Below are 18,619 nucleotides of genomic sequence, written 5' to 3'. Positions count from 1 at the left end.
TGTCTTCCTTGTTGTACACTGTAGTTTCTAACTTTAGCCATTGTATTAGTTTCCTATTGCTGCCGTAAGAAGTTACTACAAACTTAGTGACTTAAACAACACAAATTTATTGTCTTACGGTTCTGTAAGTCACAAGTTTGATGGGCTTAGCTGGTGTTTCTGCATTAAGTCACACAGGCTGAAAACCAAAGCATTGGTAGGGCAGGGTTCTGGGACAGAGTCTGTTTCAAAGCTCATTCAAGTTGGTGGTGAATTTAGTTCTATGCTGCTGTGGGATTGCAGTCCCATTTCCTTTCTGGCTCTTGGCTAGGGGTCACTTGCAGCTTCTAGAGACCAGCATCATTCTCTGGTCCATGGCTCCCTTCACCTTCAAAGCCAGTGACAGGGGTCTTATGCTTCAAATGTCGCCTGCCTCTTCTTCACTACATCTCTGACTGGCTGACTCTTCTGCCTTCCTCTTCCGATCGTAAGGGCCCATGCTATTAAATAGGGCTCACTTCGATAACCTCCCTATTTAAGGCCAGTTGCTTAGCAAACTTAATTTCATCTATAAAGTCCCTTTTTCCCAAGTCACATAACATAGTTACAGGTATTAAAACCAGGACACGAAGATCACGGAGGCCAAACTTCTGCTTACCATAGAAGACCTCAGGTTTACAACAAAATTTTACACTGTAGGCTGCTGAGAATAGAGAACAAGCAATGTAGATGTGGTCCTATGTGCTTATGATGGTCACCTCCCATATTTATATATCTAAAAGCAACTTTTGGAAAAATATATGCTAGCTCTCATTAAAAACACATCAAAGTCAAGCTATGTAAGATTTCAATTTACTTTATCCAAACTTAGAAGAACAGATTTGTTATTAGCGAATACTTTTTTTTCCTTTATTATTTCCTAAGTTGTATGGGTCATAGATGCTTATCGTAGGAAATCTGAGTACAGGAAGTTTGAAGAAGCTGAAGAAAATCATCCGAACCCTGTTACCCAGAAACAACCACTTCTTAGGAATCTAAGAAGTGACTTTTGACTTTTTGCTCTTCCTCTTCTTCCCCTCAGAATCTATGTTTTAAAAGTTCTGAACATGTGCGGGAGAGGCCCTGCTCAAGAGAATGCTATGTCGACTTGGAAGACCAAGTGTGTCAGAGGTACTCAAAAGGAGGAAGGGACAGCTTTAGTGGTGCATGTTAACAGGTTGCTGGTGGCCCAGCCTATAAATGAATGAGAGGCCCAGTGGAAGCCTCTGTTAGGGTCAAGTCCCTTTGTAAGCTGTCTTTTACCCAACAGAGTGTTGTCATCTTTAATGATTTCTTTTTATGCAAAATTAAACAGTAAAATAGAAACTCAGTTTTTCCATTGAAATGTTCTGCTAGATGAGGGTTTCTAGGAGACAGATGACATTTGCTTGAGACATTACTGAAACTTTAGTTATAATGTTTACATTAAAGAACCTTGTAGATTAATAGTGTATGAAGTTTAGTTTCAGTGCTGTGATTTAAAGAATGGAAGAAATGTGGCTGATAGTGAAATAGAAACAACTACTTGGATGTGGATGGACTGTTCTTCCTAAAAATGTATTCCATATCAATAAATAGTAATTAGGTACTAGTTTATATTAGACCAAATGGTTTATACTTCAAAAAACATAGAAAAGTGTTCAGTTTCAAAAGCCTGTTAAGTATATCTATGTAAAATTGTTACATCCTAGCCATTCTTTCAAGTCTTAACCTTCGAATTTCAAAAACCTGTTTTTGTGTTCAGCATCTTCCAACTTCAGAAAAGCCCAGGTACTAAAAATAACAACACTTAGACGGTATTTTGTATTAAGGATTTTAGGACACTTTTATTTATATTATTACATTACAGCCTGACAACAACCCTGAGAAGTAGACAAGGTGAGTGTTATTAGCCCTGCTTTACTGATGAGGAAATGGAGACTCAGAGCTGAGTCATGGAATTAGAATAAGAGGCCATGTGATGAGATGGAATGTGCATGGGACAAACCTATGTCAGGTAAAAATGTAGTCCCACTGCCACCTCAGGATTTAAGATACTTCATGTTTTGGTGCGGTGGCAAGTGTGATATGTGGGTTCTGATCCTCTTTTGTACAGAATTGTTGCAGGAATGGTGTCTGCGCAACATAGCCCGGTACTCCCTCTGGCTTACCACCTTGCCCATGAGCCATACCTGTCCCGTGTCCTCCTCTTCTACCGTGCCCACAGTATGGGAGAGGGCTGCTGTTGCCTGGTTGCCCTGCCTCTCACTGAGAAATTCAATCCGGGGGTGGGGGGGTGGGGGTCCAAGCAGAAATATATCCCCAGTCTTTCTTTGGTGCCAGCCTTAATCTCATCTCCCAGAAAAGAAATCTCAGTGTCACTTCCTAATTCCTTTTCTCTCTCACTTCTACCTCTAATGGGGCTCCTGAAACTATATATTTCTATTGCTGCTGTCTTAAGGTCTAGTGGTCTTAACGCCTCGAATATTGCAAAAATAACTAGTCTCTCTTAGTTCTAATCTGTCATCCATAATCTTTCACCCATATTGCCATGATTTTTTTTCCTTTTTTCTCCGGACACCTGGCATTGTCTTCCTGCTTAGGACCTTTGAATGGTTCCTACTCTCTAAAGGGAAAAAAGTTCACGTGACCTCTGACACATTCTAGCCCTGAATTACCCCATTCCAGCACTTGCCATTTCCTATCAGATACACTATACTCCTTTTCCTTGAATTTCTTCCTGGTCACCAGGCAGAGCATGGAGTTTTCCATCTCTGTGTCTTGTCTAGCAAATATATGTGTTTAAAGATGAAGCTTCAGTGTCACCTGTATGTTGTGTGTTATAATTGTTATTTGTACTAATCTGTGTACCTATCTTCCTCTCTAAACTTTATGAATACTTTTGATCCTTCTAGAATGAGCTTGGCCTTTATTGGCACGTGCCACTTGGAACAAGAAAAAGAAGATAAAAGAACATAGAAGCTTAAAAAAATAGTCTCACAGTAGAAAGGATGAGGCCATGGATCATACCCTTGAAGGGCAGAATCACCCTAGCAGGCAGTGTACATCATCTGAAAAATAGAATGTTATTTACAGCTCAGCTTATTTATGTTCCTTTACTTTCTGTAAGTAAAAATACCTATGAATTATTTTAGTAGATATTTAATAGATATTTAATAAACAAAATAATATTCTGTTGTTTAAAGTAAGTAAAACGGTTATTTTAAACTGATACAGCATATATATTATTTAAATTTTATTAAATATATTTAGGCAATTCTCAAAATGTTGGGTGAATTTAGGAAAAAAACTACTTTTCAGCATACTATTCCCAAAGAAACCAATTTTGGGCAGCATTTTAGTTTTGTGATAAAATTGGTATATAAATGTCCTTCTGCTTTGAGATTATACCTTAAATTGGAGTATTTAAAAGATGTTGGTTATACTATTTTCAGCGTTAAATTACACCCAATTTAAATGCACAACATCTTCTAGAAATGATAAACACTGGTGTACTAACATTAGAAGCATTAGAAGCAAACTAACCATCTGCACAACTGACTAGGTGCCATAAGGCGTGATTTCTAACTTTGGACATGGCTCATTAAACGTGCTGGAATGCCAACACACACAGTTTCACAGTTTCTTGAGCCAGCAGTGAAATAGATACTGAAATAGACATTGAAAGATAACTGCTTAGGAGCAAAATCAACATCTAAATGTGGAGGATTTGTTTTTCTCCTCTAAATTCCTGATGAAAGTTTCCACAGATTCCACCATCTCATGCTGACACGTAAACTGATGTGAGGCAGGACTGAGACCTTAGAACTAGTTCTCACTTGTGCAGACTGTACCATTTGATCTTGATCTTCCTAAGGTGACTAAACTTCATGCCTGAGAAAAAAGAAAAATAGACAAACATTTTGAAATACAGGCCCATAGAATAGTGAGTAGGAGATTTCAGGGGAACTTTTTATCCAGTTTAATTTTTTGTTTGTTTGTTTGTGGTACGCGGGCCTCTCACTGTTGTGGCCTCTCCCGCCGCGAAGCACAGGCTCCCGACGCGCAGGCTCAGTGGCCATGGCTCACGGGCCCAGCCGCTCCGTGGCATGTGGGATCCTCCCAGACCGGGGCATGATCCCGCATCCCCTGCATCGGCAGGCGGACTCTCAACCACTGTGCCACCAGGGAAGCCCCCAGTTTAATATTTTTATGCTCCTTTAAAATGTTTATAAATATGCTCTGTAGAGAAGTTTGATAACCTCAGGAGCGGCAGACACAAAAATAGTCTCTTCCAAGTAATCCTTATAGAATAGGGCATTGCATATTGAAAAACTTTTCCTGAATTTAAATATATGAAATAGTCTTTCCTTGAGACTTATAGACATAAAAATGTATTATGTATTTAGAATTGATTATTTAAAGTATAAAATCAAACCACTCACTTGAAATCTAGATGTTCAATTAGCACATATCCATCTATAGAAATAAAAATCACTATTACTAATCTGAAAGTTATAATGCTTTGAGATTTTTTTTAAAAAACAGTGATTGAAATCTTACAGGCAATAAGCCAGTAACTTACATTTGCCTTTAGAATTGCGACATATCACTAGATTGTCTTCAGTGATATCAATGACTTCCAGTTCTTCTCCAGGGGTTATTGGCAAGTCGAATATTCCATTTCTTGAATTATTGGAACATGCCACTGCTGTGTTCATGACAGTAATTTCTTTGTCATACTGAAAGGAGAAATTCCTAATCGGACTGTGCTTGCATAGTTTTCATTCTTTTTCATTGTAACAAAATGAATGGAGGACATACTATACTAACCTCAAAATAAACTCAAGATGCTAGATATTAATTAGTTAACTAATGACTAAGGGAAAAGAAAATAATAGCAAGATATTCAGGGAAAGAAAAGTTATTTAAGGACATAATAGTACATTTATTATTATCACAATCTTTCCTACATTTGTTTGGTACGATCATATTTTCAAAGTGTTTTCACACCCATTATCTAATTGTACTAGAATGAATTCTGGTGGGTGAGAAGGCGTTAACATTGGTATGAATTAAGTACCATGAATGGTATGTTAACTGTTGCAGTAATAAAGTTACCACCAAACCTGGGAAAGGACAAGTTAAAAAAGAAAAAGAGGGAAAGAGAAAAACCTCTTTCTTTGTGTAGTGCTTTAGAGCTTATACACACAGCATTTCTAGCTGTTCTTTCTACCCTTCCTCTCTGGCGGGCTCATCTATTCTTATATACATACAGCTGTAGCACACACATTTTAAAGAGGTAGGAATGATGTGTGGGGCAATTTCCCACTCTCCCTTGGTGGTTAAAGACAAGCATTTGTGGAAAAAACTAAGGAATTTGATTTCTGACTTCAGGGGAGTTTTTTTCTGTGTGGTAAACTAGCCAACCCATACATCAACAGGTACACAACCTTCTAATGTACTGAAATCCATTGACTGGAAAATAACAGTTCCAGAATATGTAGCTTATATTTACAGATGTCCGCTTCACCAAATTAGGGTGGCCAAACATCTTCCTTTGCTTGGGATAGTCTCTACTTACAGTTAATGCCTCTATTTATAAATACTTACTGTGATTAAGTGTGCCTCCTTCCACTCTCAGAAATGTCCTGAATTTGGATGATAAATGATGATTAATCTATACCAAATAGGATCTAATCCACAAGATTTTTCTTTTGCCTACCAGAGTGATCTTACCCTTTCCAGGCCATTGTTCACTGTGAATGCACAGTGATTTCTGCAAATGTAAATCTGATTAGGTGGTCACCTTCTTTTTCTATAAAGTCCTAGAAACTCTTCATTCAGGGTAAGATCCACATTTCTTAGTTTGACATTCAGAGTCCTTTGCCTACCATCATTCCCCGGCCCCCCATTTCTGTCCCCTTTATTGAAGCCACATCAAGCTGTGTGATAACCCTGAATGTGCTGTGTACCTTACATATTTCCATGCCATTGCTCCTACTGTTTTCTCTGCCTGAAATACTCTTCTTTCTTAAGTACCTTTTCATGACTGCCATGTATAATTTACTGTTTTAACTGCACTTTGTATATACCCTTATTATGGATTCTGATTAACATACTGTCTCATAAAATGAAAATGGAAAACAGTTTTATCCATCCTTGTACCCTCAGTGCCTGGTACAAATGGGGCACCCAATGTTTTGTGATTTGAGCTGAATAAAAATTATTGAAAGTGTATAGTTTTTCTAAAGATATATCAAGGAAACTCACCATAGGTGATTAGGAAGAAGAGACTCACGTACATATGAGAATGGGGATTTCTGTCCCATATGAGAGTGTCACAGAGTGTCACAGCTACAATGGGGGGCACTAGATGGAACGTAGGGTCCTTTCAACAAGTAATAGTTACACACTTGTTTTTCAGCTAATCAAATAACGTCACAGTTTGCAGTAAATAATTTCATATCACAATTCCTAGATATAGTAACCCTAATCAGCTTTGGTCCAAGCAGAATTTATTAATGATTATGAGGGATTTGTGTATGTTCCTATGTTAGTTCAGTCCAAAAACGTTTTTGGATATTTACACAGTGTTAGGTACTCCTATTCTGCTCTGTGTATGGATATAAGGATAGATAATATACCCTTGTCCTCCAGGAGCTCATAGTTTAATTGATGAACATGTAATTGCAATAATGCTAATGTTTTGTGATAAGCTAGAGGTTTGCTCAGGTATATAGGTATGTAGTTTCTTTAATCAGGAAGTGTGGGTTCCTAGAGGAGATGTCTCGATTAGGTCATCATAAATGAACAGGAGCTAGTCAGATAGAGAAAAGTAGCAAGGGTACACCAGACAGTTGGAACAGACCAGATAAATGCCTAGAGGAAGGAAATAGCAGGGCAAGGATAAAGGTGGACTTTCATTCAAGAAACAGATCTATGAACAATTTGTGGCCAAGGCACAAATTGCAAGGTGAAGAATGGCAGGAAATAAAACCAGAAAGACAAGCAAAGGTCATGACATGAAGAGCTTTATATCTCATGTTAAGAAACCTAATCTTTATCTGTTTGGCAATGAGGAACTTTTGAAAGATTTTAGGCAAAGTAGTAATTTGGACAGATTCCATGAGCAGGATGCATACTTTCTCTCAATCCAATGTCTGGTACATGGAAGGTGTTCAATATATGTTTCTTAAAATTAATAAATCCTCACTGTGACAGTATATGAAATCAAAAGGGAGGAGTGTTTGAACTTTGCAATTATAGAAAAATGCTCTATGGACTCTAAATGAAAGAAGTTTTTAATCATTTAGTGTGACCATTTTTATGTTGGGAGCTGGAGGGAAAACTTGAACAAGACAAAAATCTCTTCAGAAGGAACTCAAGACTTTAGTTCAGAATACACACACACACACACACACACACACACACACACACACACACAGAGTAATATCCCTGATCAGTGTTATAACGGATACTGTGTAATATAGATGTATGAAATGTGCTGAGGGAGTAACTTTGCCTGGTTGAGTTAGGGAAGTGTGGGTGACATTTGAACAGAGCCTTAAAGAATGACTTAGCAGTTTTTCCAGGCAGAGGAAATAGCATGTACGAAGGCATGATAATACAGAAATGTATCAGGAAAAAATTAACATATCAGATGTTTAATCAAAGATCATGTCAATCCCAGTGAGGCAGACGTGCAACGCACTTATCGAATCTTTAAAAAAAGAAATTCCTCTTATTGTTAATTTTTACTTTCAGAGGAGAACGTACCTTGAATCTTTCTCTAAAAAGTTTTTCTTCTCTTTCCATTCTGTTCTTTTCTAAGTTTTGCTTCTTGGTTTTGAAGAAATTCCTGGGAGATAAGCGGGCAGAAATATGCAGGTAGAGTGAAGTGTATTATAATAAAACTCTAAGCTTCCAAAGCCATAAACTCATTCTATTTCAGGATAAATTCAGATATAATTTTATGTGTTTAATTTTATACCATCTTCCTGTTACCTCTCCTTCCTCAAATCTATCTGCATACCTTCCTCCAGAGTCATCTTTCTAAAATTTAATTGATCATGTCACTCTCTTGCTTAAAACCTTTCAATCTGTCTCTACTGCCTATAAGATAAAGTCAAATTCCTTAGTGTGGTACACAGGGCATTTTATAATCTGGCCCCAACCTACCTTTCCAGCTGCCTTTCTCCATATACATTCAAAGTCTACATGGAACATCTTAGACGGTGGGCTGTCATTTCTATGCCTTTATACCAGGGATACCCTTCCCCAGACTCCTGTGAAAACTGGTCATCATCTTTGATTAATAAAGGGATAATAAAAGGGTTTCACTAATATAGAAAGTAATTCTTATTGGTAGAGTAAGTTATGGTAGAAACCATTTAAAAAGGAACAAAGAACACATAGAAAATTGATACATCAATTTACAGGAATAATAATAGACTCAATATTGCATTTTCAAATTTACTCAGTTGAGAAAAAAAGTAAACCATTATATCAGTTTGTTGTAAGAAATAAAAAAGCACGAGAAGATTGTTTCCTAAAAAGACTTAGGTATAGACATTAAAATACTAGAAAGCTTTTTTTGGGGTGGGGAAGGTAAAGAATTTCACTGTTATTTCATCTCTTGGAATGCTGTTTTGTTACGCTACGCAGAAGTAAAAGTGTGAAGTTTAAGGTAGAAAGATGCTCTTCTCGTCTAATGAATACATCTTTCCAGCTTGGGAAAAATAAATTACATCAAGTCTAAACTTAAAGAAAACAAACTTAAGGGAAGGGCCATCCTATGCCATCCTCTGAGTTTAAATTTGGTATAGACTGATGTCTGATTTCTCTTGGGGTGCCCGTGTAGGACTTTTCTAGACAGATTTCCCAGAGCAGACAGACCATGCAGTGTTCCCAGCTCAATGACCGTTTAGACAAGGATTTCCCCAAGACACTTGTTAAACCAAGTGCCTCAGCTCCTGCCCCATATCCCAGCAACTGAGAAGACTGAAGCACAGAGCACTAAGTGACCATCAGAGATAGTAAAAAACATCACCACCCCACCAAGCCAACTGGGAATTTGAATCACATGAATAAAGGTGAGATCTTGAATCAATAAAACATGCTTTTTTATTTCTAACACTAATGTAGTGATAACTAGAATTATATTGTATTTTAGGGAAATCAGTCTTACTATGTGATACCTAGTTTCTCTTCTCAAAGCATCATTTAAGTTCTAACTGGTGTATTATTTAAGTTCTATCTTACTGGGGAAAAGTTCCTACAGCCCAAAGGAATACTAGAAATTTTTCATCATTTGATAAGGACTGGCTAGCATTCTTCTCTTGCTCCCTATCCACCAAAAGCAGGAATGATAAATGTGTGTGACGCTTTACATTTTCATATTATTTTTCTCTTTTAATCCTCTCAGTTGTACTATAATGTAGGTGTTAATATTCTCATTCTGTAGATGAGGAACCTGAAAATCAAATTTAATGACCTGCCCAAGGTCACACAGCTAGTAAGAGGTATAAATCACAGCAGATGAGCTGTAATTTAAGTGTACTTTTGTGCTTACCTTTCTGATTCTTTAGCACCATTTTTCTCTTTTTTTTCCTTTGATATCAAAAACTTGGGCTTCCAAGTCTTTAGTTTATCTTCATCCCTGAGAAGAAAAATATTTTGAGCAAGTAAATTAAGATTGAACTAAAACCCTTATGGAACAATCAGTACTTTCTGGGCAACTGTGTTTTACCAAAAAATTAAAAAGTCATCTAGAAGTATATTTTCATAATCTATGGCAAGGCCAGAACGTAAATATTTTAGGTTTTGCAAGCCATGCCATCTCTATGGTAACTACTCAACTCTGCTATTGCGACTGTATTTACAATAACAAGTGGCCGGCCATATTTGGCCCCCAGGCCATAGCTTGCCAACACCTGATCTGTGGCAATCCAAATTTGAAGCCAGAATCTGAAAAAGAGTGGATATATGTATAACTGAATCACTTTTCTGTACACCTGAAACTGATACAACATTGTAAAGCAACTATACTCCAATATAAAATAAAAATTAAATTAAAAAAAAAATTGAAGCCAGAAGCAAGAAATCAACCTGCTAATAATCACACTTCCTCTCCTTTCTGAGCCTCAGTTTCTTCACCTCTAAAACGCGAATGATAAAATGGACCTTCACTGTGGGACAAGACTAATCCAACTAGTATTTAGCATTAGCAGAAAAGGATGCAGAGAGGGGAGAGGGTATTATAGAAGGAACTCATATTTTTTGAGCCCCTATGTGTCAAGTCTTAGGCTAGGCATTTTACATATGTCAACTAATGTGGTTTTTACAGGAAGCATTACAACAGTCCTTTAAAGTAGTCTTTCATAAAGTTTTACAAAGGGGGAAAGAGATGATCTAGGTAACTTACTATGGTCACAGAGATAGTGGCTTTGAACCCAGTGGCTTTGAATCCAAGTGTGTTTGACTCCAAAGTCTATGGTCTTTCACCATGCCTGCTGCTTTAAAACTTTACTTTGCTGGTATGACAAAGCAACCAATATGTTCATCACTGATGTGAACAAAACTGGCCCCTCCTCTATCAACCATCTGTATGTCTATGGTGTCTGCACATCAGAACACAACTTTTCACTGGGTAAGTTATTACCACAAGAATATTACGTCAGAGGAATTTAAAATTTTTTCAGTGACATTGTGTCACAATTCCCTTCAGATTATGGTCACAAGGTCCAACAGAATATCAGGGACTCAGCATCTGGCCAGCATTAAAGATGAGGGCTAGGAATATGGGTTTAACAGATACAAACTACTATACATAAAATAGATAAGCAGCAAGGATTTACTGTATAGCACAAGAAATTATATTCAATATTATAATAACCTATAATGGAATATAATCAGAAAAAATAACTGGATCAGTGTGCTGTACACCTGAAACTAACACAATATTGTAAATCAACTGTACTTCAATAAAAAAGAGGCAGCTTAGGGAAAGCTTTTAAGAAGACTTCCAGGACTCGTCTAGGGATCTCCGATCACCCTCTTTTCTCAATGTGCCTTTGGAGTCTATAACAAGGAGCTCAGTGGTTACTCCTTTTCTAATTGTCTGATGTTCACTCATTTTATCTCTTCATTTTAGGTTCCCAAAAGATGGGATCCAGACACACATTCCAGATATACCTACCACAAGCTCAGCACAGTGCTAGGCACAGAGCAAGTGTTTAATGAGAACTTGTGCATGGACTTGTTAGGCAGGAGCTATAGCTGTGAGGGCAGGGAATAGGCAAAGCAAATGCCTGCTTAACAGTTTATTTTCTTTAATGATTATAAAACAATATATCTTCAGATAAGTCATACCAATTTTTACCCATGCTAGCCGTGTGACCATTATGGTCAACTCTTTGTCAACTTATTTTAGCTTTTATAGGGATCTAGGTAGAGAGCTTAATTAATTTGGCAGGATGAGGATTGTTTTTTTGCCGTATCATAGGTTAAGAAACTAAGATTCAGAGAAGTAACATGACATGCCATAGGGCCCACTGGGACCAGGTTGTAGAAGCTGTTCCAGTGTCTTTTTCAAGATTCCCCTCTTCTTCCTTCCCTTGCTGACTCTCTAGGGGAAATTCTAATGAACAAAAGGAAATGAAAATCAGAGGTCCGGATTGTCTAGCGACAATTTAATCCAGAGTTGTGTAGGCATCTCTTCAACCGAATACGTACCAGGACATGACAATGCAAACTAGCCAAGCTGACAAGAACTCAGATACCATCTTCCGTCTCCCTTCCTATTCCAAATTCTGCTATTTTCCATCAGTGTTCCATCTGCTACAAATGTCTTTAATAATTGATTTCTCTGAGGCCAAACTACAGAAGATTTATTCTATCACATGAAAAAGAAATTGGTCAGATTTTTATAGGGTTAAGTGCCTTGGTGACTATCATTTAATCTTAAAATATCTTCTTCATTTTTTCACCACCCCAAAACACATTTTGATCATCTTTCACCTGAGCACCTTTAACAATATTCTAACAAATGTTCTACTTCCGACCTTCCCTCAAAAGCATTCTGCAGAAGGTTCTAGGTCTAGTTACTCTTCCTGAAGTGTGGCTCTAATTATATTGTCCTCTTGCCCACAGTTCTGGACTTCCTTATTTGGCAGTAGGGCAAAAGAATTTTCTGATAGGGCCCTCCCAGTACAAAACTGCTAGATCCTGGATAAAGGTTTTTTTGTCTTGTTTTAACAAATTGCCACACTTTACACTTAGATTAAGTCCTGTACATTATACCTTAATAGCCCCCAGCAAATAAACTGAAACCAGAGAGAGCAGTAAGCACTTTGCAAGCACAGAAGACAAGTCTGTCCTGAGGAAAATGCTATCAGCACCACAATATTTCAGAAGATTAAACTTTACATTAGGGCAAGGTAGGAGTTAAGACGTATCGTCATGTTAGATATTTTTTAAAGCCAGTTCAGCTCTATGCTCTTTATATAAGACACATTGAACAAGAATATGGAAATCAGAAAAAGGATGAAAAATGTATACTAGGGAAATACTAACTAAAAGAAAGGTCAGGTAGGTATAAGACTGGGCAAATTAGACTTTAAGACAAAGCATCACTAGGAAATTAGCTTAGTGTTGTAGTAAAGAGAATGGATTGGAAGTCTAGTTGCTGGGGTTTGAATCCTGGTTCTACCACTTAGTGGCGCTATGAGCTTGGGCAAATAACTTCACCTGTGTGTCTCAACCTCTCCTACAAAATTTGTATAATAATAGTATCTACTTCACAATTGTGAAGATTGAATGAGTTAATACATGTTAAATCTAAAAACAGTGACAGACCTACATAAGTATTATTTTTGTTATTAATAGTATTGATATTAGGGGGGATGGAGATGGCTACAACCTAAACAGAAACATTTAATTCACCAGAAGATATTTAAAATTTTGTATGCAACTAACAAAAGAGCCTTAGAATATATAAAGAAAAAAATGAAAACTTTTGGAAAAAACTGACAAATCTACCATCTTTCTGTGAGATTTCAACTCACTTCTTTCATATATTAATGGATCAAGCATCTAAAAATCCATAAATCTATAAACGATTTTATTGAGAGAATTAACACATATTGTGTTGGCCAAAAAATTCGTTTGGGTTTTTCCATAACAGTAGAAAAACCTGAACGAACTTTTTGGCCAATCCAAATATTTGATTTAGAGGACATAAGTTGATCCTTGTATCAAACAATTAGAGAAGTCATATTTTTCTAAAGTACACATGGGACATATAAAAATCGACCATTTATTAGGCATGAATCATGTCACAGAATATGTCAAAGTACTGATATCAGCTACTTCCTCAGTGTACTAATACCATATCAACTACTTTTCCAGATCACAATTCAATTAAGATAGAAATGACACACGGGGAGGGGGAAGGGTAAGCTGGGATGAAGTGAGAGAGTGGCATGGACATATATACACTACCAAATGTAAAACAGATAGCTAGTGGGAAGCAGCTGCATAGCACAGGGAGATCAGCTCAGTGCTTTGTGACCACCTAGAGGGGTGGGATAGGGAGGGTGGGAGGGAGATGCAAGAGGGAGGGGATATGAGGATATATGTATATGTATAGCTGATTCACTTTGTTCTACAGCAGAAACTAACACAACATTGTAAAGCAATTATACTCCAATAAAGATGTTAAAAAAATGACAAATAGAATACAGAGCATGGGAACAGATATTCAGATTTTTGGAAACTTAGTATGACAAAGATGGCATTGTAGAAATGAGGAAAATAGGGGCTATGCAATTAATCATGCTAGAACATTTACCCACATGGAAGAAAATTTAATTGGCTCTCTACTTCACTAAAAATGCCAGAATCAGTTCCAGGTAGATCTAAGGCTTATGTGTAAAAGCCAAAAAATTAACAGTTTTAGAAGAAAATATGGGAGAATATATTATGATCTTGGGATAAAGATTTCTTTAAAGAAATAGAAAGTAACAATCATAAATCACATGTATACTTAGAAGGGAAAATACAATTAATGCAAATTTTACAGGGAATGCAAATTCATAAGAAAATGCCAGTTTATTTTCCAAAGTGGTTGTACCAATTTACACTCTTCCCAGCAGTATTTAAAGGGAATACTGATCCACATTCTCACCAACACAGAAAGAATTCTTAATTTTTGCCAATTTATTGGGTATAAGATACTATCTCATTGTGGTATTAATTTGCATTACCTTCATTACTAACAATGTTGAACCTCTTTTAATATGTTTATTCACCCCTCATGTCTTTCTATAGAAGACCTGTTCATATCTTCTGCCTATTTTCCTTTGGAAAACAAGTTGGCATTTTCTTATGAATTTTCATTCCCTATAAAATTTGCATTATTTTCCCTTCTAAGTATACATATAAATAAGAACATTTGTAGCAGTATTGTTCAAAAGTGCAAAAAATATGGAACTACCCCAATACTCACAAGAAAATGGATAAATAAATTGTGGTATGTACATAAAATAGAATATTATAGAACAGTGAAAATGAATAAATAGTGGCTTAAAAAATGATGGATTTTGAGTAAAAAATAAGTTGCAGAATTCTATATACAACATACCGTTTTTACAATGTTAAAATCCCTAATGAAACAATATATTTTTATCACCTGTGCTTGATAACAGTATTTTGGTTTTGAACAGGAGGTGAAAGACATGAAATGTAGGAGAGTGTTTACCTTGGGGGAAGGCAATGAGATAGACCAAGGGGTGTGCACAAGGTAGAGAAACCAAGGCACTGGATATGTTCTAGTTCTGAAGTTGAGTTACAGGTTGAGGGAAATTTATTTTATCTTGCTTTAAACTTACATGTTTCTTATTTTCATTTTTACAAATATCATATCATTTATTTTTAAGAAAGAATTCATTCTTAACTCTAATTTTATATTCCAGGGCTCTCCTCTCCATCTCCTGCCAAATTGCATTTCCTGCTCGTAACACCTACTTTCTTGATCACATGCCTTATGGTCCAATGAAACTTCCCAAACACATTTGTTTTCCATTTACACAGCTGTCCAACCCTCTCCCCCCAGCAAACCTTCCCCGCTTCTCTCTCTCTCTCTCTCTCTCTCTCAACCCCAATCTCCAACTGTGTCAAAATGTTTCCTATCCTTGCTTCTTTAACTTGGCACAGAGACTTTTCTGATCCCCTAAATAATGGAAATGTCTACCTATTCTGAGCTTCCAAATTATTTTGCACATTTTTTGGAGGCAGGTCCTTCTTTGTTATCTGATTTAACAAACTATGCTTTGGTATGAGGCCACATGATAGAGACCAGAAAGCCATAGCCCCTACCTCAGGGAGTTCCCATCTAGAGGAGGAGACAGGCAAGAAATAAGATGAATACAACTATGAAAAGAATGTTCTGATAAAAAGGGGGACCTAACCCAAATAGATAAGCTCAGAGAGGACTTCCTGGGGAAAACAAAATCTGAATTCAGTTTTAAATAATGAAGGATAAAATAGTCAACCAAGCAAAAAGCATGGCAAAGTGTGTTACAGACAGAACAATTCTTTTGTTCTTAAATTCTCACCTCCTTGGAAAGGCCTTCCCCAGATAATCTACTTTAAAATGACTATCAATCTCCTTCCAACACACAGACCATATGTCCACTCTCTTTCAAAATATCCAAAGCAATCAAATTTCTATGTTTAATTATAGTTGTGTGTTGTTGTGTTTTTTGTTTTTTTTTTTTGCGGTACGCAGGCTTCTTACTGTTGTGGCTTCTCCCGTTGCGGAGCACAGGCTCCGGATGCACAGGCTCAGCGACCATGGCTCACGGGCCCAGCCGCTCCACGGCATGTGGGATCTTCCCGGACTGGGACACGAACCCATGTCCCCTGCATCGGCAGGTAGACTCTCAAACACTGCACCACCAGGGAAGCCGCATAGATTTTTAAAATTAATTTATTTATCTGCCTCTCCAATCAGATAGGAATAGGAATTATATCTGTTTCATTCACTGCTTTATACCAACACTTAGCATAGTGTCTGGCATATAGTACATGCTCAGTAAATATTTGTTGAATGAATCGAAGAAGCCGGAACAAATGTGAAGGTTTAGAAATGCTGGAAATCTTGAATAGTTCAAGGAACACCCAAATGTACAGTATGGATGGAACATAGGAATGGTGAGTAAGTGGGAAGTACAGCTGAGGCTGAGAGTTTGCCAGGAGCTGGATCAATAATGAATTTTATGCCTTCTTAAGCAGTTTGGATTTCATTTTGAGAGCAATGGACAACGACTAACCATTTTTAAGCTGGTGAATGGTGGGTTTTGTGACATGATCCTATTTGTACTTTAGAAAGTTTGGAAAATAAAGTGAAGTGGAGGTGAGGTGGCCATTCAGGAAGTCATTGCAATAATCCAGCTGAGAAGCAATGAGTGCCTTCATGTGGCTGTGCAGTGGGGATGGGGAAGCAGGAACATTTTGAGAGTTATTTAAACAGAAGAGGGTGCAGGGCACGAGAGGAGGAGGAGTCAAGGATAGTGAATGCCTAGGGTTTTGGTTTGAGCAGCTGTGTGTTTATTGAAACAATCACCCACATAGATTTTAGAAGAAAGGGATCATATTTGGATGGGGGCAGTTGAGATTATGAGTTAATATGGAATTCTGAGTTTCAAACAGAGTTATCTAGCAAGCTTATTAAAGTGGAAGAGAGAAATCTGACCTCAAAATTGTAAATTTTGATATCTTTACTATAGTGATTGTAATTAAAGCCCTAGATGTAGATGAGACCATTCAAGAACATATAAAGGAAGAAGGGAAGAGAACTGATACAGGAAATCTGAGAAACACATAATTTTTAAAGAAATGAATGGCAGAATTAGAACACATGCATGCACACAAAACCAAAACTAACCAATCAAACAGGAGGAGCAACAGCCAAAGGTGAGGAATAAGAAATAATGATAACATAGAAACCTGGGGAAAAGTTAATATTTTTTTCCTTCAAAGGATGGCATGATCAACAATTTAAGATATTATAGAGAAGCCAAGTACAATAAGGACTTACATGTATCCACTGGATTTAACAAAGAAATTAGTGACCTTACCAAAAACAAGTCCTCTGTCGTGGTGGAACAGAACCCCAGTTGCAGTGAGCTTGGAAAGATGTATCCAAGATGAGCAGAGGAGGCCTTTGTTTTCAACCATTTAGTTGAGAGGGAAAGGACAGGTAATAAGTAGCTAGAGAAAGGGTATTGAGTTTCAGGATGGTTTCTCTTTTTTGACAGATTTTAGTTATTTAGACCTTGAGAACAGAGGTTCTGTGAGGTAGTGCTTGCCATCCTCCACAGGAGGCATTTAAATAAGTATTTGTTATGTTGCAATGAGTTTCAAGTCTATAGATTCAAAGGTAAGAAACAAAGCTCCAGTGAGTTTTGAATCACCTACCACTGTTAGGTCATCTACATTACTCATTATTTTCCTTTCCTAGTGGGGGCAATATATCACAACTTGACTTTTCACCCAGTAACCAAGGATCTGAAGGGATGGCCCTCTGACCGTATTTAACAAAGCATCAGGAAATGGGTTAAATATCAGTAGGGATGACCAATGCGGTAAATTGACTTACTTTGACTTTTTTTCATTTATGTCCACATCATCATAGATAATAACTTCCTGAGACCTAAGTTCTAGGGTCAAGATAAGATCAAAATAGTCTATTATTAGGTATGGTTTATACAATCCCCAGCTTTCCAAATTATACACAATTACTTAATTATCTAGGTGCATCCCCATGCCTGTTTTATCAAAATCTGATCATAGGATATAGAAAGGATCAAAGAACAAAACAAGTATCCATTTGGGAAGAAGTTCAACTGAGGAATAAAAAATAGTGAGATGTCCTAGTATCTCAAACATGCATAAATATTTATATCAATTTGATTTCATGTGGATTTCCAGAAAATATGAGTTGCCGAAAGGATCATGTTTAGACTAGGTTCCCATCATTCTGGAACTGGACAAAGATGTTATAATGCTAGAGCAGTGAGAGGGCTTAATTCCTAGGGGAAAAAAAACAATTTAATAGAACATTAATGTTGATTTTTCTTCCCTGATTTTTATTTCAAAACACAACTGCTTCTTTATAATAATCTTGCATAAAATTGAATCTGACTTAGTACTTAATCATAATTAGACGTTTTCAGTTTAGGATATTCACATTCCTTGGTGGTCTACATAGAATTCCATAATATTCAAATGACTCACCACTTGAACTAGTTAGAAAACTTCTGGCATAATTATTCACAATTCATAATTCAGTTATTCATATATTTGGATGGGGGTACAATGCGGGCCTATTCTGACTTTTTTTTTTTTTTTTTTTTTTTTACCTAGACCGAGGATATTTTGGGAAAGCTGTTATTTTTTTATTTTATTTTTTTATTTTTATTTTTGGCTGCATTGGGACTTCGTTGCTGTGCACAGGCTTTCTCTAGTTGCGGCGAGGGGGGCTACTCTTCATTGCGGTGCGCAGGTTTCTCATTGCGGTGCCTTCTCTTGTTACAGAGCACGGGCTCTAGGTGCACGG

The 18,619-nt window shown here is 37.0% G+C and overlaps 1 protein-coding gene across 3 annotated transcripts in view; it reads right to left on the bottom strand.

Annotated features, from left to right (window-relative positions):
• Positions 1 to 3,275: 3,275 nt before the first annotated feature.
• The window catches only part of FYB2 (FYN binding protein 2), a gene marked incomplete at its 3' end in the record, with an annotated part of 132,472 nt that continues 117,128 nt past the window's right edge, over positions 3,276 to 18,619 (bottom strand). Inside the window, exons 15-20 of one of the 3 annotated variants that reach the window (XM_081255579.1) lie at positions 17,660 to 17,720; positions 9,572 to 9,658; positions 7,777 to 7,858; positions 4,583 to 4,739; positions 4,443 to 4,476; positions 3,276 to 3,891 (exon numbers count right to left, since the gene is read on the bottom strand). In XM_081255579.1, the coding sequence (XP_081111705.1) occupies positions 3,879 to 3,891; positions 4,443 to 4,476; positions 4,583 to 4,739; positions 7,777 to 7,858; positions 9,572 to 9,658; positions 17,660 to 17,720 (434 nt within the window). Of the gene's footprint in view, positions 3,892 to 4,438; positions 4,477 to 4,582; positions 4,740 to 7,776; positions 7,859 to 9,571; positions 9,659 to 17,659; positions 17,721 to 18,619 lie in introns of those variants that run through there. The other 2 variants (XM_081255578.1, XM_081255580.1) reach the window with 2 other exon arrangements.

The sequence above is a fragment of the Mesoplodon bidens genome (genome assembly GCF_964165515.1).
Source record: "Mesoplodon bidens genome assembly, chromosome: 2".
Classification (NCBI taxonomy): Eukaryota; Metazoa; Chordata; class Mammalia; order Artiodactyla; family Ziphiidae; genus Mesoplodon; species Mesoplodon bidens.
The sequence above is the reverse complement of the archived record's forward strand: the minus strand, read 5'-3'. Positions and strand labels throughout refer to the sequence as shown.